Here is a 22,948-nt window from a genome sequence, read left to right on the forward strand (position 1 = left end):
AACCACGCTTGCATGTCAATACAGGTGAGAGGCGACTCTGCAACGCTAAATGTATCTGACTGTTTCGAGAGTGGCTATGGCTGCAGTTTAAAAGTTCAAATACTTTGAGGGATATTTTGAAAAAAACATACAAAAAACGCTATTTACTGTGTAGCTGTTTATGAGTAACGTGAGCAAATTTGGAGATCGGTTTTGTGTAAAAACCCATTGTTTCAAAATAATTTTTTTTATCTCGGTTGTATACAGCGAAAGGCATTGGAGGACATTCAATAATTGATGTTCATAATGTGGTGTTCATTCAAAGAGAACAAACCATCGTTTTCAAACAGAGTACTATCAGGGTATTATACTTTGTTTACGTTAAAGTGATTGCCCGACGAGACTGAAAATTTTACCCACACCCACTATCCGTCATGAAGATCCTCCAAGATTTCTTCCGCGTGCTGACGCTTTGTGGTTATTTTTTCCGGCAGCTCGGAAGTGCCACACGTGTGCCCCGGAATGATAAGCCGCGTCGGCGACGCTGACGTCACCTCCGGGATGTCGGGAGCGTCTACACGAACGCCACTGACGCCAGTGCACCAACGCAGCCCGATCAAATCCCTTCCTAAAGAATTTTAAACATCACTCACATTTAACTCTCAAATGCGGATATAGCACTGAAAAAGACAGATAACGTTAGGCGTGAAAGAAGGCAATATAGTAAGCGAAAACCTCCAGCTATGAAGACATTTCTGGGATACTTCGAACTCAGGACGGGCAACATTTTCATCGGAATGCTTTCCGTGGTGAGTGGATCGTTCATTTGTGCCGTGCAACAAGGTCATCCCTGACCGTAAATCCTGACATACTACGATAAGCAAGAGTTTAAAATCCACTGTGATTCTGCCGTCTGTAAGGGGTTAACTAAGTTTCGGGGGTGGTTTGTTTTATTTTCAGTGACAGTGGATGTAGGCTTTGAGACTGTGCCACCATAACTGATTACGGGTGGAAATAGAAATAGATGTATTTCAGTTAACTGTCAAGCGGAACGCCTGTCATGAATAGGAATGGGCCCTATTTGTTTAGAAGTTGCAAAATAATCAATGAACTTCTGACCCGTAACTGTTTACGACGACAAATATCTGTGCTTAAAATTTCGCACAGCGAGGCGTTTATCGCTTTCATTACGACAAGCTTAGGGGTCGTGCAACCAGTACACTAGTACGAGTTAACGAGTCACGTTAGTGAGCACTCCCGCATCCGTTAAGATAGGATAAATAAAAAGGCACTTTCATCTGCCAATTACAGAAATTAGTGCAAAATCATTGTTACCGGTCGCGGCGAAGTTCCTGGCCAGGAGGCACTACCCAGTTGGCTAGAATATCGTGCGGTAAAATTTTAATGCATTCTCTATTGTTCAGCTGTTCGTGGTGTCTTTTTCATATTTTCTATACATATTTAAAATGACTATGAAATAGCAGCAACAGTTTCGAAACAAATAACAGTACGCGCACACGGACAACCGCCATACGTTCGGGGTTGGGAAATATTGCTCGCAAAGAGCCTGTAACGTTAATTTGGCTGAATTACAGTACATTTGTCTTGCTTAATATGAGTGCAATCACAGAAAGGTTCATTGTCCTGAATCCGGAGTCGTTTAAACGAAATTATGCAAGCACCACCTGGTTTTGGATAGCGCACGATTGTGTCAAAATCACCTATTGCATGGCGCTCCTTCTCGTCATTGTGATGTCCAGAAATACTCAGCATCCGAATAGAGTCATGAGGGCATCAGCCAACCCCCCCCCCCCCCCTTCCAAAAAAAGTGTACTTGCAAAGTAGCGTGTTTTGTTCCTAAAAAGCGAAATACCCCACACTTTCGTCATCTTTGAGGGAATTGACTGATTGATTGAATATGGGGTTTTAACGCGCCGACGCTTCACAGGCGATGAGGCGTGCTGTTGTGCAGGGTTCCGTATTAATTTTGACTACCTGGAGATGTTTGACGTGCGCCGAAGTATCGAACACACGGGCGTTTTTTTTTTTTTTTTTGCTTTTCGGCTCCACCAGAAATGCGGGCGCCGTGGTCGGGAATCGAACCTGTGTGCGGGAATAAATTTTACACATTCGGCAAGGTTCTCAGCAAAACGTCTGCAGTTGTTGTTTGTAAAGCTTAACGTTTGTGTTGTTTCTAGAGGGGGAAATTTATATAATGAACCCGATGAAAAAGTGTCGCATTACCCTATGAAGTAGTTGCGGAACTATAGAAGGACAATAATTTGTTACCATTGCATTTTTAGAGCAGAGAAAAAAAGTCAGGATTTTGATTGTCGCTCATTTATTTTAAGTGGGAGTTTGTGATGACGGAAAAACTAGGGCGCACGCGATATCCGATATGTATTTCTCCATACATCCCGGTTCGAGCCGTGAAACATGAGTGAAGTTATTTGCTCCGCTCATCAACAATTGCTGTCTTTATAGCCGCACCACGAGAAAGGCTTTGTTACTAACGTGGGAAACACAAGCCGATGACGTAGTGGGGAAGGAATCCTGTTGCCACATACCCATTTTGGCTTTTAGGGTGCACCAGTAAAAGGTAGATGATGCATGTGCCTCCTAATGTTTTCCTAATTCTTCCGCCACATCTACGATAGCAGCTTTAGTATAGCCCAGAGGTTCATCCTTCCCGTTGATGATGATTTTATTTGTTAGCGTCAGAAGTTCCCAAATTTTGGCTTACGTGCCGCCGCTGAACGTGGCATTTGAGGCACTTTGTAGTGGATGACTTTAGTTTATATAAAACACAGTGGGCATCCCGGGTGGCGACATCTTGATACAGCGGTTTCCGCTTTTCAAGTCAGTCAGAAAGCCGGCCGCCGGGGCCTCGATTGAACCTGTGTCCTTTGACACAGTAGCCAAACGCCTTCCCTGCTTAGTCATTGCGGCAGATGCATTCACAAAAGCGTGGAAAGATGACAAATGGTAATTCATTTAGTAAGTTGCAGGTCTTTGACCAAACATGAAATCTATCATAACATTTCTGTTAAACCATGTTTAAGGTCTAGAGCCAGTAGGAGTTTTTGTTGTGTCATTAGGTGGGTTGAGAAATTTTAAGCGCTCAGAACAAATTTTTGCTTACTGCGAGTGATTAAAAGCGACATCATCGCTTGGTGCCCAGAGCTCTTGTCGTTAACACAATCTCTTGTAGGTAAATATTTAGCTTTCAGCAAACGCTATTCGTGCAGAATCCGATCATCTGGGTCGTTCATAAATTTTCCATTCCTATTTCGAATGGCTTCCGGGTAGCATTGCCGTAGATTGCAAATTGTGCCTGCATGAGTGGGGAAGAAACGCTGCTCGTCGCCGGTATATAGCAAATCAAAACAAATCTGCGAGAAGCGTTAGCTGAGCACACGTTTTTTTTGGGTATTCATTCGAAAAATAACCTTCCTTTCAGATAACGTGAACGTAAAATATGTTAACTTTTTAGTTACTGAAGCAGCCCCGAGCTACCCACTTGAAATGGCACGGGTAGGATAACCGAAACGTAGTGCGGGCTCGCTAAGGAAGTTGAACTCTCTGGACTTTTGGCACCTTGCAACAGTTTCTCCATTATGAGTTGAAAGGCAACAAAATTTTGATTCACCCCGTACTCGCACTGTTCTTTAAATGAGCTACGCAAGGCATCTAGAATAATTATTACTACAAACGAGATAATAGGTCTACTCAGGGTTGGGAAAGAACAATACCCGCAAGTAAAGCCTGCCTGGATGCCGGTGAGAACAGCCATCACAGATAGGAACCAGTGGTACCTTGATCATTTTTTTTCGGCAGTGTGGAAGCTTCATCGGCGGTAGGGCTACCGTACTTGATAAATGGCAAGCCCCTACTGACGTAAATACCCATCTCCGATTAGTTCGTAGCAAGAGGTCCCTCTAAAGCAGTCAGAATCGAGCCTAACACACCCACAAGATGGCAGGCATGAATGAAGGCACAGTGCCACCCAGCTCTCTTCTTCTGGTTTCCTGGCCCTCCCACACTCCCGCTTGGGCTAAGAGCCTTTTACCTGAATCAAGACAATCAGTCTTTACGCAAGCCCAACGGTCATCGGTAGTTTTGTTGACGGCTTGCTTCACTTCTCTTCGTACTTCACACTACTCCGTCTCCTTCCCAAGCGGCTCTTCGTAATCCCATTCACACTTCACTGTTCGGTTTTCTTGGGTGCGGTTATGAGACACACAAGGCGTTTGTAAACTCATTTTCAGAAATATTTTTATGCAAGGAAACGCGATTACCGCAACGCAACGAACGCCTGCGAAAATAAAAAATAAATGTCCCTTAATATTACGGGAAAAAATACTGCATTTGGAGACACATAGGCTGCCCGCACGGATGTCCGGTAATTAAAGAGACCTCTGTTATTTTGCATATAACCATACCTCGGTAAAACTGGAAGCCACTCACTTACATTCACTCAAAAATATATTTTTCACTCACTTTGTCACACTCACGCGCACCAGTCGCCCTCATTATTCGACTCACTCACACTCACCACTCGACCTAACGCCTAGCGCTCACTCGCGCTCACGCTATGTACTCGCATTCGCCTCTAACTCACACTCGCGCTCACCACTCACTCTAACGGCTTGCACTCACTCTCACCACTCACTCTAACGGCTTGCACTCACTCGCACATCACGCTCACCAAAAAAAAGTTCCTGGGTTTTTTCAGCCACCCCTTCACATGGGGGCAATCTCCTGTGCAAGCCGGGTGAGCTTCCAAAGCGTTGTAGTCCCATACAAGGGCCGAGCACCAGGCCGGGGAGTCGCTTGTACCTATTTTACCGGAAGGTGCCCGGCGCCACCAAGGCACACGAATGCACATGGTGCCTTCCACAGCCACGGTGGACGCTCAACTCGCAACCGCCTGTGGCAGGACATGCCGCCAGACTCTTTCAAACCCGGCAATGGAGCAACGCGGCATGATGGCCGGTTGCTCCGCCACATGGACAAGGGTCAGAGGCACCTCGCAAGGTTCAAGGCAGTCGCCTTCGCCCTCACTCGCCTTGAGCATCGCACTGAGTCGCACTCACGCTCACCACCCAACCTCAGCACTCGCCCTCACTCGTTCATAACACTCGCATTCGCATCCCACACACTCTCAATTACAATTCCCATTCGCCACTCACACTCACTCGCACTCGCGTTCACCACTCACATCCCTCGTTCACACTCACAACTGCGAACCGCCACTAATTCTTATGCGCATTCCACTCATTTTGCTGCTTTCTTTACATAATCGCAATTTTAACTTCGCTTTATGTTTTTAAACCACACGAATCACTCAAATTTTTGGATATCTTCAATGCGGCCACTTTGAAAGCGATACCGAAATGATGCCCAAGAGTAGCTTCCAGGCTCATGGAGGTCCTTTCATTAGTGACTACTCTGTAGCTATTCAGCGGAATGTAAAATATTTTCGCGCGGCTGTTATTGGGGGCAAAAGCATGCTTTTTGCGCAGTTTCAAGTTTAGCACCTTGCGAGACCAAGCTTCAGAACCATGGAAACTACCTCATAGAAATGCATGGAGGGTTAGGTTTGACAAGGAATTCCACAAAAACTATTCAGAATACCGGAATGATTTTTAGAGCTCTCGGGTACAGGTAGACGTGTTATTTTATGCCAAATACCATTTTCCTGAAGTGCTTGTACTATAGTTCCTGAGAGCGCAGAATCTTGAGCGCGAAAGCCGGGGATGAATATGTGAAACAAGAAAAATACTTTCGTTGTTGTACGAGCCATGCCGGAGAGGCAGGTGAAGAAATAATTTAGAGCGCCTTGGGATAAAAGCGCTTCTAATACACGCATTATTTTCCTCAATGATACCGTTGTACGCCAGTAATCAAACTTTCCCTGGCATTTATGGTGAATAATATTGAACGAAGTGCAAGAAAACACGCTTCCTAGCGCCATCTCAAGGGCTATGAGAGCCATTGATGCAAGCATTGACAAGATCCGCAGTATGACGCAGCGCTGCTACAAAGTGATATTTATTGAAGGCCACCACACACCCTAGTGATATTTATTGAAGGCCACCACACAACCTGTGTCCCTCACACAAGCGCGACAACATACTCCCACTAAACCACCACTAACAAGCTGTGTATTGTCTTCTGATAGACACGCGATTCCCTGCAGTCATGGCCTGCCCCTGACCTTCGGCAAAATAAGCCCTTCATGGCGCAGGTACTCCAGTGGCTGTTTGTGGTACCTCAACAAGACACCGGCAAATAAAATACCAATTTGGAACTACTAAACACGTTGCAGGTGGTGCAATCACAAGCGACGCTACTAAGTTGGTCCCTTAATGTGTTATTTCAAGCTCTTTTTTGTTCCAAAAGGGGGATCATTGAGTGTATTGATTGTAGGGTTTAACGCGCCGATGCAACGCAGGCGATGAGGCGCGCCGTATTGGAGGGCTCCGGATTAAGTTTGACTACTTGGGGATCTTTAACGTGCGTCGAAATCTCGTACACGTGGGGGCGTTTTCGCTTTTCGCTTCTATCCGAAAGGCGGCCGCCGCAGCCGGGAATCGAACCCGCGACCTCATTCTCCACAGCGCAACGTCTTAGCCACTGAGCCACCGGGGCGGGTGGGAGCATAGAGTATTGTTCTAGTGGGAAGGCATGACCAGCTTCGGTTTGTAAAGCCCTGATTTTAAACCAACACAAGAGCGAACGGACACAAGCGGCCCAACTTTCTGGCGCTTGGAAACGGCGATAACGACGATAACGTGGGGTCTCACACTGACACAGGTAGCACCAATGCGAACACACATTTCGCTGATCAACCGAACAGACATTGTCACTCACTCACTCACTCACTCACTCACTCACTCACTCACTCACTCACTCACTCACTCACTCACTCACTCACTCACTCACTCACTCACTCACTCACTCACTCACTCACTCACTCACTCACTCACTCACTCACTCACTCACTCACTCACTCACTCACTCACTCACTCACTCACTCACTCACTCACTCACTCACGCTACCCGATTGCCGCAAAAACGAGCAATTGACCCCACTATACAATATAGGGCGCAACAACGTATACCCGTAGCAGGAAGTGCCTCTCCCGCATTCTGTGCACCATCGGCATGCGCACGACGTTCAACATGTGATGTACAAAATGTCAGGAGCACTAGACCGCCTGAGCGTTCGTAGGGGGGTGCAAAATGTGTACTTGCCCCCTCCCCGTCATTCGCGCGATTCAAAGCGTTTGCCACAAAGAAGACAAAAATCCTTCCGACGCCCACGCTGGACTACACTGGAAAGCCCTTTTCAACCAGCTAGCGACAAGCCTCGAGGGGACTGCAGTGGCCGTGTCTACCACAACTTGAAACATAAAAATGAAACAGCGCAAACAACTCCGTCTTCATAAGTGGCTGGTTGACAACTGTGCATACACAGAGTGAAAAAGCAAAATGCGGTAACCCGGGTGGAATGGAAGTTAACAACCGTAATGGTAAATGACCGTCGATGACAGCAATCAGCGCGACCAGCTAGAGTTTTACCCTTCGGGATCTCAAGATATGAGATCTATGCTTCACAAACGTCGCACAACAGCAGCGATTCGTACTCCCTGACTTGATAATCCGAGTGAAGAGTCAGCCGCAAAGTACGCTTCTGGCCAATCTAATCTTTACAAATGCATTAGCCAACTTTAGCTGGAGCCGGGCAACAAAACGAAGGGGCGCAGTCAAAGAGTCATAATGGTATATACTGTCAATTCTTTGTGAAGGCGAGCTCCTTCGTTGGCGCATATTACGAAGGGTACGCAGATTGGGAATAAGGAATCAATGCAACATACATGCAAAATGCACCATCCCAAAAACTTTGGTGGATTTTGCAATAACACACCAGCACTAAAGTTTTGAGTTGTGCAAACAGGGAGAGCAGCAAATCTATTCCCTCAAGGCAAGCCGCGTAAGTTGTAGAAGGATGTGTGAACCCAGGGCCGCCTAAAAGCGAAGTGTCATTAGAGAGCGCCGCCGATACAACTAATGACAAATACCGAGGACAATACTAATGACAAATAAAAACGACAAATAGAAATGACAAATACAAAAGACAAATACCTTTTGTGAAGCCAAAGCCCCGAAAATGGGTTACTTCCTCGACTACATGCCATGCACCCATCCAAACCGTTTCGCATCTCTGATAGTGAATCTTTGAAAATCCTCGACGGCTCTTTCAAAGAGTACGCGATCTAACAATTTTCGCTTTAGCAAAGATTATATATTGTCAGGTCTGGCAATGAAGCCATTTGTGTACACCAGAAACTACGACACCATACAGAGACGCTTTCCAGGACTTTTATCGCAGCGCGAAGCGCTAGTAAATGACACTGGCTTTGTTGCGACGATGTTACCAACACCGATGCCAACACAAAACGCTACAAGCCGGAAATATTATTCGACGTGAGTGCGCACACCCGTCCCTCCATGAATCATGACACAAAAACGTATCAGTGCATTATGGCGTCATACGCCCATCCAAATCGTATTCCTACCTCAACACACCACCGCAGAGTTAATCCCACAGTACCCTATAACAGGAGTGCAGTAACGACATAGTCCCGAAGCTGAATGCAATCGCGTCAATAAATAATGACTGTGCGTACGCGTAGATAACGCCAGAAGCAATCACCACAGCCAGCGGCTCCTGCGAAGATTAGCAAACACGAGTGCAAGCGCAAAAGTTGTGCTCAACGCGGTAAGAGCAGCACATCGCACAATTAGTGCGAGTGCACTTGCCAATCGCGAGTGGCAAGCAGGGATCATCGCGAATGGCGCTCGCACTCACTCGCATTCGCGTTCACCAATCCGGAAACGACGGGGAGTATCAATAACCACTCACTCGTCAGGGGCGAGTTTAGTGTGTGTAAGTGCCCTGTTGAGTGAGCGTGCTGACCTATGCATATAACACTCTTTGAGGTTGGGCTTCAAAGTCATATATGAAAGAGGAAATATGAGGTCCACAAAAACTGTACATTGGTAAATAAGAAATGACAACTAAGAATGCCTTATTCCTGCATGTAATAAATTACTGGAATACCCAATTTACGGGCGGAAATTCCCACTCCTCCGCTTCTTTTGGGTTCCTCTTTATACGTAATCTTACACGGAAATTATACTTTCGAGTTAATGAAGTTTTACTGAGATCCGCTACTAATTCACAAAGATTATCAGACCAAATAATTTTCATTCTCAGCCCTTTTATCTTGTCCACAGATTAAAAATTAGTTACCTCGATTGAGGCCCGTCAGACGACATTTCCGAGGAAGGCACTAGCTGGAATGTGCCGACAATCCTGTCATCAATATACTGCGGTCCGCATTCGCAGCTTATAGCCTTTCCCACAAGCTAGCAACGCTAGTGCCCTCCTAGAACGGTGATATATGGCCTTGTGATGAGCTCCCATAAAGTCTGTCAACAAAACATCGAAACGCAGTGGGACACGGAGCGATTTTAACCGGCAAAAAAACACATGCGCAGCTGCATCTCAGTGTAAACAAGTGCGAATAAAGCACACCGTTACACACAAAGAAGAGACCTTGACAGCTGTTCGCTCCGGGTAAAATTTGAGGATAGTGTTTTTTATGGAAGCGTGATGAAGAGCACGAGCCCGACAACGCCAAGGTAGGAAGGGAACATTTTTTTAAATTTTCTATTCTTGTGTATCATTGATTCATCCGAGGCTGGCCTTGCACAGTACGTCAGAAGCCCACGAGTAAGTTGAGGTCGTCGCTATAAATACTGGCGGCATCGTACATTGCATTGACAGATAGCGCACGAGTTTGCTCGGTCTTTTCCAACACTTCCATGAGGATATATGGGCAATATAAAGGCTTGGTTTATCCGGTGTAATTCACAGGAAGGAACTGTTCTGCAGTTCCAGTTTTGACAGGGCTGCACCTTTGTGCTATGGCACTGCGCTCCGAATAAAGAATAAGTGAGAAGCAAACCCAACTGACTGAGAAGGCGCAGAAACAAGGTTGTACTTTTAAGCAAGATCATCCAGGGATCTTGTGGGATCTTGAGGGATAAGGCTTGGGGGATTTCGTGCATATATCGTAGTCCATAATACACTGTCTGCGTCCTTGGCCCACTCTGTCCTTGACTCACGCGAGACTAGCTTTGGTGTGGGTTCCTGCTCACGCCGGCATTTGTGTAACGAACTGGCCCACACGTTTGCAGGGAGCTCAACTACCAGACCCCATGTAAAGCTGTCCGCGAGCCAAAGTCTTTAAAACCCCATTACGCGGACCTTCTCCTCCATGTTCGGCACCCCCGACGGGTGTGCCCTCCATAACAACCAGCCATATCGTGACACTAGGCCGTGCTGTGGTGACGTCCTCACACCCCAAAATATTTATTATAACTCCGTAAGCGCAGTAAAGAAAACATAGGACGAGGGAGAAAAGGACGAGCGAAAGAGCTGGCCTTCTTGGACAAGCATTTACCACACGTGCGAGCTTGCCGGGTGCGTGGGGGGTTGTGCATCACGAATGCTGTGCAGTGACGTGTTAAACTTCGTAATCACTTGAGCATGTTGTGCTTCTATTCATATGTCCCGTGGTTGCTATTAAAATTCAGTTGTGAGATAAAAGCGCTCGTCCTGGTCTCCCTCGTCCTGCGTGTTCTTTAATGAGCTTAACGAAGTTATAATGGATTACAAACTCGCTCGTACACCCACATTCCCAAAATATTCATTTCAAGCTCCTATTGAACGCGCCCTCCTTTTCCCCTGTCCCCGGCCCCCAGAGTGGCCCTTCTTCGGACACATTCTCACCCTTCCGCACTGCATATATATCTGCCTGAAAACCACCTCTTCCCACTCTCCGAACCAAACACCCCAAGCCCGATTTACTCCTGATTGGTTTCGATGATTGGACAGCGTATGGCCGACGGCTGTCATCTGTATCAACCTAGACTTGGCCATACCACTGGGAAAGCATGAGGCAACTCAGCAGCACGTGGAAAATCAGGCAGCCCTGGCTAAAAGAATAAAACAAACACATGTCATACATTGCTCGGGTGCACTCGTAAAGTCCCAATGAAGCTATTGTGATCAAATTTAAGTGAGTTTGTTGAACTGAAAATCTAGTGACTATGAGTCGGGGCGGGAATCCAACAAGAAGTCCTCGTTACGCCAGACAACACGTACTCCCAAACACCACCAGCGCTTCTTTTTCTCTTTATTGCAATAAAGGTTTAGGCGAACGCACGATTTACCATTACCAATAATTTGCTTCGTATCCAGTAGACTGCTCGCAATATATTTTACCCAGCGAAAGGAAGCGGAATATGCTTTAGATTGGTTGTTGGAGAACACGTTAGCATCACCTCGACTAGGTTAAAGCACGCGGAGGAAAGAGGCCAAACTGCTGCACAAAAAACGAGCCTCCGACGGTCCAAAATGTAATGCGGCGCACTGGACGTGTTCCACTCGGCCTTTTGCGCCAAGTAAATTTGAAAGGAGGCTGTCTCGCGTCGTCATTAGGAGCCCCCCACGTAGTATATAGTTTACGTGTCCAACGCGTTTTGCCGCTACCACCAGCGGGGGTTTTTTAACATTCACCCGCACTTTTTTGTCTTCCTTGTTTTGTTGCTCGACTAGTAGACGAGCCATGTAGCCCAAATTTTCAGAGCGCTCTGTTGATTTTCCAGATTCGCTGTAGCCAGAGGTAGCGAAAGAGGTGCAAAGAGGTAGAGTGGATACAACTTGCGGAAAGCCTTTTGAGCGGTAGCGTCGTTGACATGAAGAAAAATAGAGACGCCGAGCGCCAGTTGCCGCTGGCTTAATGGGTCTTGTCTCTCCCGTCACCCTTAGTACGCGTTTGACATTGACAGGGCGGGCAGCGCGGACGGAAAAGGGGAAAGAATGGCAACTACGGCGACGGAGTGCGGACACTTGTGATTAACAAGAGGAGCAAAAAGCACCCCGCCACGCTGCTAAATTAATCATACGTGACACTGAAAATGTGAGACAGCCAACACGTTTGGCACAATGAACGAGGGACGGAAGAAGAATGTCGCGTTGCGAAATTCTGAAGCAGGACAAAGGCATGCGCCCGGGTCGAGCCTGAAGTTAGCGATTGAGGGGGATGATAAAAAGTATTTCAGCAATGGCCCTTCAAAGATTTTTTGCCATCGCAGTTGAGTTGCCTCAACTTTCGTGAAGGGCTTGGGATAGTCCAACTCAGATATTTTGTTTGGCCTGCATGTCTTACCCCAACCAGCTAGGGGAGTACCGGTTGATATGTTCACTGGCAGTTCAGTGACTCCCTCGTTACCACCAGGGAAGACCAATCAGTCGCCTTCCCGCAAATCGCCTGTTACGGACGTCCCCACATAGGGGGGGGGGGGGGGGTTGTAATGGGAGTAGTAGGTATTAGAGCCAAAACTAAGTTTTGAGCGGAAAAGGAAAGGGGACTGCTATGGAGAAGGGAAAGAACTTACGAAAATGAAGCGACAGAAGGCTAGTGCTCTTACAAGTCATTTGTAGGGAAGCAAAGAGCTGCGCGCCAAGTTGTGGTCTTCGCATTGCTACATCACAGGAAATTTTTTTGGAGTAACCAAGGATGTACAAGGCATTAGTAGAAGATAGCAACGTGTAATACTTGTATGGCTTCTTAAAGACTAATTTCCGTGTAGGGTAGCCCTGAGATTATGTTAGTAACACCTAAGCGTTCCAACCACGGCCCTTTACCTATTCTCACTTTGGCATACCCTTAACTTCATGTGCTGATTACGTGTGCCCCACTCTTATACCACCCATCTCCTGAGTTTGTGCCTTACAGTGGAGCCCATGCATGCAGTGCGGCTAAAAATAAATGCAAAAGATATTCGCACTTTCCCCTTGATTTTACCAACCTGCGAAAAACCTACGATTCAGACATTTCGTTAACCAACAGCGCTGCAGTTTGGGAGCCCCTTTTTGCCTACATTTTAGCACGGAATAGTTCTTATACCTGTGAGTACGGTGAGGGCTCAACCTATCCTCCTCCAGATTAAGCGGTGTGTGCACCCCCTTCAACCTGTCTCGACTTGTGCGTCAGGCCGGCACGGCCACTTCGTTGCCTTGGCTGTGTTCTAAGTAAATTTTTGCGTAACATTTTGAGAACGCCTTCCAGTTTTAATGCGTGTTTAAATGCGCAGAAGTTTGAGAATTGGCAAACTTGTGAAGCCTGTTGGTAGGCCTGGACCTGTCACTTTGTGCACAGAATGTTTCTGTCCGTTTTGTCCAAATGAACACTTATGATAAATCGTTTTTGTAGTTGTAGAGGACATCTTCATCGCTGTTAAGTGAAAAATTATTAAGTGAAAAGGTATTAAGAGAAAAAGAGAAAGAACCGCTATTTTCTGCTCCATATTGTTGTCGTGATGTTAAAAAGAATGAAAATGTATTTGGGCTTTTTACTACTGATGGCATTGTGAATGGTATTCGGCTTAGCCTGTGCCTGCAGAGTATTAGGTATTCATGTATCACGCGTCACAACTAGTTCTTTATGACGCGTCCCACGCCCTATAAGTGGAAATAGTTTGCTTCGTTCCGGGTAAACTGTTTAAATGTGGGTAGCGATTATAGAAATCACTTGCAATCGTGATCATTGTGTGCAATTTCCAAAATAACTGACATATGAAAATAGCTGCCACAAACACAGTAAAAAGAAACAAACCCTAACACCACTATCTTGTGCGGATCTCTATTGTAAGCAATTTATTTTTTCGTGGCAGTACAGTCAGGTTAATTTCTTGTGGTGGTTATGACCACGCTGTATTGAAAACCTTAGACTAAGCCGAAAATTTCCCAATCTTCTCGTAGCGGAACCAACCCTGAGAGTAGTATGTAAAGCAGTTATGGGGTCGACACAAGTTCCTATTAGTTTTCAGTTCGATCGCGGCGTTGCGGAAGGAGAATGAGGGCAGCGGACCGCGCGCGCGCGTCATTTATACCGCGGAGCTACAGTGGCGCCCACGGCGGAGTATGCAGCGGCTACCGTCGCGTCTCTAACCCTAAGCTGCTTCGCATTATCGCGCGCGGAGCCGCAGGTGTTGCCATTCGTTGCGCAATCCCGGAGACGAGAGGAGCTTTGGAGAGAGAGGAGGAATGCCGGAGAGGAGAGGAGTGGAGTGTCGGACAGGAGAGGAGGAATGCCTCGCTTACTACTCAGGGTTCCCCTACGGGAAGAGGACGAGGTGGTTGACCGCGAAGCTATTGTGGTGGTGGTGGTGGTAACCTTTATTCACAACAAAGGTAGAAGAGGAGGGGGTGTAGTCAAGGGTGGAATCCTATTTCCAGGACTCCAGTGGCGAAAGCCCCTAACTTGGCTCTTTCCAGCAGTTCTCGCTGACTGGAGAGGTCCGAGCTGGACAGTGCCGCTTCCCAGGACTCTATTGATGTGTTGTAGTTGTTGTTCTGTCGCCATATGGTCGGGCAGTTCCATATAGTGTGGAAGAGTTCTGCCTTCTGATGGCATTTATGGCATTCTTCGTTATACTTATCCGGAAACATGAGTGCTAATCTAGACTTATGTGGGTAGGTATTTGTCTGAATTTTCGTAAGATTTCTGGCCTCTTCTGCGTCTAGTAGAAGATGAGGTGTCGGCATTGTTTTAGTGGTTAGTCGGCATAACCGGAGTCGGTCGGTAGCCGCACTGTATGGAGGAAGGGCGTATGAATGCTCACACTCCCCGCGGTCCATGATTTGCCTTGCGAGGGAGTCCGCTTTTTCGTTTCCTTCCAGACCCTGATGGGCCGGGGTCCATATTATTTTGTGTTTGCCTTGCGTGTCAAAGGAATTATATTCTTTGCTGTTTTAGGAATTATTCCGCAAATTAGGTTTCTAATTGCTCTCGTGGAGTCAGTAATTATGGTGAGATTTTTCTTTTTGTGCTCGCCCCACCTTATGGCCATTAGGATGGCGGTGGTTTCAGCTTCTTGTATGTTCTGTTTGTTGCTGATTAGGAAGTCTAGAGCTTTCCCGTCGCAGTTGACTACCACCGCTGAGGCGCTGCCACGGCTGTTAGCTGCCGCGTCGGTGTAGACTGCGTCCGGGTCTTTTGTCTTCCTTATGTATCTTGTTCGTGCTAGTCTTCTTCCTTTGTTGTATGTGGGATTCATTTTTCGGGGAATCGGTGCAATTTTGAGGCTTGCTCTTTGTTGAGGAGAAATTTCTGTCATTCTATGTATGTACTCTGAGTGGACTGAGTACCCGGCTCTTCTCAGTATTTCTCTTCCAGTCTTGGTATTCAGTAGTCGTTCTTTCTGGGCTTCTAGGAGAGTCTCTGTGACCTCCCGAAAGGTGTTGCACACCCCCAACTTGTAGAATTTCTCATTTCAGGTGTATATGGGAAGCTTACAAGGACTGAGGCTTGGTCATGTTGGTTCATGACTTCAAGGAGAGGAACAGCGCAAATTTGACAGACACGAGAAGTAGGAGACGACACGCACAGCGCTGTGCGTGTCGTCTCCTTTTTCTCGTGTCTGTCAAATTTGCGCTGTTCCTCTCCTTCAAGTATATGGGAAGACCTAGAGCTGCCTTGTAGGCAGTTCTGATGAGTGCGTCGACCCTCTCATGTTGATTTGCGTCGATGTGGTGGTACGGTAAGCTGTAAGTAATTCTACTCATGATTAATGCTTGCACCAGCTTTGAGAGTGTATTCTTCTCTTATGCATTTTCTTGTTCTTGTGATTCCTCGGATGGCTCTAGCCAGTTGTTGTGTTGTTTTCTTTAGCTTGTCCAAGGTGGTGGTGGCCTTGTTGTCACAACCAAAACATTCTCTTCAAACCAACGATAAGAATATTAGGCATGCGCGAAGCTATCTCGTGATGGATTCTTTGGTTGGCCGATCCCTAGGGGCATCCAGCCACAGTCATCAGCGGTGCCTGGCCAGGCATGCTCAGTGGGGGTGTGTTACTCTGGGTTCCCCTACCGGAAGATGACGACGGTGGTTGAACGCGAAGCTATGTCGTGATAGATTGTCTGGTTGGCCAATCGCTTAGGGCATCATACCACAATCATCATCAGCGGTGCCTGGCCAGGCACGTTCAGTGGGTGTGCGAACGGCGGACAACAACGAGAAGGGAGGGAGGGATACAGCCCCAAGCATGAGATGCTTCGCACATAACAAATTATCTGGTTAATTGTGCAATTATGAGAATTTTGTGTAACTGTTCTTGCCTTAATTCCCCTGGAGTGGAAGAAGAAACACGTGTATAAACACTTCGGCACGTTCCAATTGAGAATCCCTGTGGAACGTTCTTGTATAAGTTGCGTCCACGTATGAAGTCAGTGGTGTCGTGTACTAACTTGATAACAATAGCCCCCAAATCAGAAATGCAGACGCAATATAACCGCGGTACGAAGGTTATAAAAACTACTGAATACAAGTCCACTTCCTTCCAAAGCAACGAAATCAGGGAAGGTTGAGTACCACACCCCTATTGCGCATGCCTGGCCAGGTACCGCTGATGATGATTGTGGCAGGATGCCCTTAGTGATTGGATTATATGCGAAGCATCTCATGCTCGGGGCTGTGTCCCACCCTCCCTTGTCGTTGTCGTCGTCCGCCGGCCGCACACCCACTGAGCAAGCCTGGCCACACACCGCTGATGATGATTGTGGCAGTATGCCCCTAGTCATTCGCCTACCCAAGTATGCACCACGAGAAAGCTTCGCGTTCAACCACCGTCGCCATCTTCCGGTAGGGGAACCCTAAGTACCACACCCCCACTGAGCATCCCCGGCCAGGCACCGCTGATGATGATTGTGGCAGGATGCCCGTAGGGATTGGCCAGCCAAAGAATCCATCACGAGATAGCTCCGCGTTCAACCACCTCATCATCTTCCCGTAGGGGAACCCTGAGTAGTAAGCGAGGTAATCAGTGTAGTCAGTGGTGTCGTGTACTAACTTGATTACAATAGGACCCAAATAAGAAATGCAGACGCGAAATAACCGCGGTACGAAGGTTATTAAAAACCGCTGAATACAAGTCCACTTCCTTCCAAAGCAACGAAATCAGGGAAGTTTGCACACACGCACAAGGCTTGATAACGCAGAGTGGTTGTAGGTATTACTGCCGGACACAATGATAGTTCAGTTATTATTGTTTATTTCCATAGTGGCGGCACTAGTAATCGTCGCCATATGCATGAAGAGGTCGTCATCTTGTTCAAAGCGAGTGGTTGATGCAAAATCATCCTCAGCATTGTACGCTTCCGTCAGCTCTTCGTAATTGACTCGAGGCAGCGGTGGCGGGATCTGCAAGTCGCCTCGGGAAGGATTGGCACACTCCGAGCCATGCCTCCAATCATCCTTGACTCCTAGAGAATGCGGCTGCCGCGGTGACCTCTCCCAAGGAGGGTGTCGTTTCAGCTATAGCTTTAGCGGTGGGGTAAAGCTTGACGACAGTACTGGATCATTCTGTTACTAAAGCCACTGTGCGAGCCGAGGGCTCGGTCATCACCGCGAGGAACACGCTCCCGTACATTCGACATTTTCTCACTAATGGTTTTTGCCTGTTCAGTTTTTTTTTTGCTAAAGCCAGTGCGCGTGCCGGGGGCGCTCTGCGATCTCCGCGAGGCACGCACTCACGTGCGCCCGGTGTTTACTTGGCATTTTTTTTTTCGCAGCGGAATAGTTACGGCCAGTAACAAGAGCGCCGCTGGTAATAGAGTGGTTGGGTGGCAGCCGGACATTGGAGAAACCACGGATGGAAACAAGCTCTTGAATATTGCATCGATAAATATATTTGCTGGAGTTTGTAATTAACACACGGCAAAGGTTTTCTGAATCTCGTATGCTGCTTCACGAGTCATCGATGGAAAAGCAAGAAAGATATACTCTAGCAGAGAGAAGAGCACAGCATGCTTTCAAATAGACATAAAAACTCGATTGTCGAGTGAGTTATTCTAAAAGTGGCCACATCAAAACAAGACTCATACCAATACACTTTCAAACAGTAAATCTTGGTAACTAAGAAAGCAGAATAGAAAAAGAGGTTAAGTGCCTGCCACTTCCACCCACTGGCTCTGTAATCTGAGGGAATTGTTTGTGCAATAGGCAACCACCGAAAAAGTTACCTCAAAAACACATGATTTCGCGATTGTAGTTACTATCCTCATTCAGATTGATCACATTGCTTGAATTCAAGAATATGTTAAGCGCGCTTTCAATGTTCTTTACCTCATCATAAACTTTACTGCTGACGTTTGGAAGAGGGATGCCTGAAAGGTGGCCAGTATTTAAAATCGGTTTTTGAAGCGAAAACCATGACCTTCAGGCTAAGCATAAAGTTGAGGCTGTTAGGAAAACCCATGACTAAGTCTTCTTTTTCCACTCTTTCAAAATTAGAAACTAATGTGTCTCGTACATTCGCAGATGCAATGTATCGGTGTCATCCTGGCCGGGTCGGCATCGTACGCGGAGTCTGGTAAGTAAACGTGTCTTTCTATATGACGAATACAACGTCCTTATTGTAGTTTGCGTTAGTATTTCCTTCAACACACTCTGAGCGAACTTAGAAATGAACTGCGCGGGTATATCCGGTAGCCGATGTTTCCCTCCCCTAATTCTGAGGCAATTCGGTGGTTCTGCTTCGCCTTTGCCAAAATTACTACGATTCGCCGATCCATGTCCGCAATCATGAAGTTTCAGGGGATAGGGATGTTCCATATACGACGTGACTGAAGCAGTCGGTCTGGGCATTTCTTCACGCAACGCTGAGATGAAGACACTCAGCGCATAGCCACACTGCAGGTCACATTTTTGGGCCACGTTCTACGCACGTTGCCATTATTCTTTGTTGAGCGGCAGCACAGATTAGTCACAAGATTACATTTTGTCGAAGCTGAACTACGGGATCGGCCTATAGTGAAGATGTTTTCTGATGAAATTGTCTCTTAGAGTGTAGTTAGTGCAAAATGGGTATCGCCGTGTGCCTTAATGTGCGCTTTAGAATGAAAACCAAAATTTCACAAAGTGCGACATTATTTCATGAAGGTGACTTGAGGAGAAATCCGCACTGGCGACGCGTCAGACATACACATTACACACTTTGTTTAACGTGCTTTTTCTCTCCCGTTCTGCGCTAAGTCCTCACGGCACACATACTTGTCTGAACACGTTGGTGGGACATTTCGGCACAATTTAGCACTTGTAATATCACCAGTGGCGTCATTTTAACGGCCTCCGTTAAAATGACGCCACTGGTGATATTACAAGTTGGTGGTACGACGCGGAAGTAGGAGCCGATGCCACGTCGGTCCACTCCGGCCCAGGCTGACGTGGCTCTGGTCGATGGCGTGGCCTCGTACCCCCGGCTTGTTCCTCGGACTCGTGCCACCTGACCTTCGTGCTGTGGCGTTCTTCTGATCGCCCCCCGTCTCCCGGCCTGTGCCCCGGGATTAAATAGCCTTTGCCCGGCCGTCGCGGCACTCTTGCATTCGCTGTACCCGTGTCCGCCGCACGGGTCACCACCACATTGGTTATTTCTCCACGTGCCTCCATCACGTCACCTCGTCATTCGTCCGCCCTCTTCGCGGGAAATTTGCATTCTCTTTCTTCGTCTTCATCTTCGTCGGCCTGTGGCTCCGCTATGCCTCGTCATCTTTATTCCCAACGGGGGATTGCCCCCTTAATCATGACAAGGGTATTGCCTTAGGAACACGCGTTGAAGCGAATAAGGTCGCTGTAGTTACAGTCCCGCCATTGAAAACGCGGGAGGGAGATAGGTGCTAAAATATTGCAAATCATCCCCTCTGTCTTATATAGCAAGCGGGTACGGCGTTGATATAAACCTTATGAGTGGTTGCGTTTTAAATACAATTTCAGGGTATGTTTATCAATACACCATGCTGCAAAAGAATGGTTAAAGGAAATGCTGAAATATGCTAGGAACGCTGACGAGCAAAAATGCTAACGTAGACTTCAGAATAACGCACAGAAACCCAACGGGATGATACCAGTTGACTTGGGAAACCGTGCTCACTTTGCACGTGATTGCTTATGTTTTGCTGCAGTTATATCCGTCGAGGGTTTCTTTCAAACCATCAACTTCAGTAGTTATATAAAAAAAGAAGACCTGCCGTATTGATTAAACTAAGCAATTCAGTACAATCAGGTCTGTGCACCTGTTTTCATTGTTTCTGCACTAGCGTGTCATAAAAAGACACGTGTGAGAAAAAAACGAGCAAAGTGCAACGAAACGATAGTGAGGAAATACGTATACGAATAAACATGTGAATGGAAAACATAATAAATGCTTTGTTTCTCCTTGCAGTAAAGGTTTTAGAGAGAGATCGGTAACGGTAGATTTCAATGGATCCCCCGTGCTGGGTATTACCCCATATGCGACGCGCGTTGATGTTTCGGGTTACTATTGTGATTCTTAAGGTAGATGGAGGTGACTGTTATTGTTGCGCTTCTGTGATTATGGGAACGGTGTAACATTACGCATTTCATAGCACAGACCACAGGGGTTGCGACCACAACGGGTCGCAGGAGTCGTGTGACCCGTTGAGGCAGCGGCAGCTGTCGCTCTATTCCTCGGCTGGTCTCCATAACAACGTGGCAAGAGTTGTGAAGGCTGGCTGAGCGTTAACAGCACCATGTCCTTCTCTCCTCGTCTACCGCTCCCTCTGGTCGCAAAACGAGAAAGAAATAAACAGAGCGGCGAGAAGTGTCTGAGAGATGGCCCATCTATTGCTTACGCACTAAAACGTAAGTGTAGGCGTTTAACTTCGTCATGGTTTCCGACTGAGCTAGAAATTCGTGGTAGTGAGCCGTTGTTTACTTATACGTGCCAATTTCCATGCAGTCAATTCAAATGTTCATCTAGGGGCTGCTGCGCCCAATCCACTAGAGTATCGTCGAAGGCCACGCATGCTGGAATTTCCCGTACAGTTGTAATGGTTTTACACTGGCTGAATTTGCCGTCGATTTATCCGAACCGACCGGTAGAGTTACCTAACACGCGGTGTGTATGCAAAGTGCGTGGCAGTTATCGGATGGCAGGCAGTAATTTTTTGGAGAATCGCATGTCAGGTAAATGGCCCATACTTCTGTTTGTAGAACTCATCTTCACAGAACTGACATGCGCCGTTAATTGCGCTTGCATTTAATTGCAAAGTCAAACAGCCGAAATTCTCTGCTGGGATAGGGGCCTTATCATGCGGACATTGTGGCTAGTTGCTACGGCTGTGGTATGTGATTCAAAAGCCATATATGTCTTTTTGTTGAGTAGGTATATTAAGGCAAAGCTTTAGTGTCCTCAGTGATGCCGCTGCACGACAATACTCCCTGCAGGAAAGCCAACTTTCTCTGACTATGGGGATGAATGATCGTGGATGAAGTGAAAGAAAAAAGCGCTTTGAGTGACCGGAATCGAACCTGGGTACCTCACGTTATGAAGCCGGCGTCTATCCTACTCTTCCATTTCGACATGGTCAAAGGGAACGCCAAGCGGCAGGTACCGATTCGCGTCGTACACCCCAAACCCGAAAGTTAGGCCTACGGAGTGCGCACCCTAGAGTTAATGGGGGTTTTCCAGATATGTGGTTCATACCTCCAGAGTAATGTATACTCGCCGTGTGGGATTGGCCAACCAAAGAATGCATCACAAGTTAGCTTCTCGCTGAACCATCGTCGTCGTTAGACAGAGGGGTCCAAGATTTTCTAGGTCATGTATTACGCTTCTAAGTGGAAAATGTTGGGGAGATATTTGTAGAGTGCTGAGAGAACGTTTAACGGTATGCCTCCGCTGAAAGAGTGTTACCGGTCGTTTGCTCACTGAAGGTATTTTGCGTAGTGCGATAGAAGGCAGCTTAAGGTGTTGTTCTTGACTGATATAAAGCTAGCGGACCAGAGCAACACCAAGGCCTTTTCTCTTGCGCACACAACTCACATTCAAAATGGCTGGCCAGAATAGAATACCCGCGCCACAGCGATGGAAACATCACCGGTAGCGGATTCACACAAATCCACGCTGCACCACGATTACGCCACAATATAAATAAACCAACGTTCATGAGAACGTTAACTAGCACATTCTTCGAATGCGTTCGCATTCATGGCGTGAAATCGGAGGGTGTACTAAAGATTGTCTAAGGTTTTGCGCCACACGACAGTGAAATGAGGCGTTGCCTAATGTTTCAGCGCAGCCGTAGAGCAGATGCCGCTAAGAACGTACCATGCATAATTTCGCCGGACATTCATACGTCAGGATAACCTCCCATCGTCTCCGCTGCCTAAACGCACGAACAGCTCCCGAGCTAGCCGTTGTAATGGCGCGGTTCTAGCAGACACCCATAATATTTGTCTTGTCCTTTGTATTTGTATATTTATTGCTATTTTATCACATAATTAGTCTGCCGTAATTTTCTGGTAACTGTACCTTGTCAAGGAAAATAAACCGCACATTCTAAGGTACTTTGATCACATGATCAAAAACGACGGCGGTTGATCTAAACGGAGAACCACCGCAGTATGCGGTTTATAAAACAATGAACCGGAAGTTCCCAGACCTCCACTGCAGAGAAAACATACTGTTCAAATGCCGGTGCACAAGTAACCGTAAATAGATAGCGTGGCGCAATACTTTCAGAGGCGCTGTGGCATCCGGTTAGAAGCCGCACTTAAGTGAGGCGCCCACGAAATAACGATGCTCCACCCGATACAAGTTTCGTCTTGACGACAGAGATGAGAGAGAGACAAACATCTGTAATGGGCAAGTGATGTCAGCCAGGCCGGGCGCCCGACTTGCTACATCAAATGGGGGGGAAGTTGGGATGAAAGTATATGAAAACTCTCACTTATCAATGAATATTCTAACAAACAGACGGACACGAAAAGCACACACATAATCAGGCGACATATTCATTTGTCTGGGA

The 22,948-nt window shown here is 47.0% G+C and overlaps 1 protein-coding gene across 3 annotated transcripts in view; it reads left to right on the top strand.

Moving 5' to 3' along the window:
* The first annotated feature begins 531 nt into the window (after positions 1-531).
* The window catches only part of LOC144150154 (uncharacterized), a 92,150-nt gene continuing 69,733 nt past the window's right edge, over positions 532-22,948 (top strand). For all 3 annotated transcript variants that reach the window (XM_077681995.1, XM_077681994.1, XM_077681996.1), the window contains exons 1-2: positions 532-788; positions 18,441-18,492. In XM_077681995.1, coding sequence (XP_077538121.1) covers positions 723-788; positions 18,441-18,492 — 118 coding nt within the window. In that variant the 5' untranslated portion in view covers positions 532-722. The remainder of the gene's footprint in view (positions 789-18,440; positions 18,493-22,948) is intronic.

This window comes from Haemaphysalis longicornis, unplaced genomic scaffold, assembly GCF_048455015.1.
Source record: "Haemaphysalis longicornis isolate Haplotype H1 unplaced genomic scaffold, Haemaphysalis longicornis Haplotype H1 scaffold_8, whole genome shotgun sequence".
NCBI classification, from domain to species: domain Eukaryota; kingdom Metazoa; phylum Arthropoda; class Arachnida; order Ixodida; family Ixodidae; genus Haemaphysalis; species Haemaphysalis longicornis.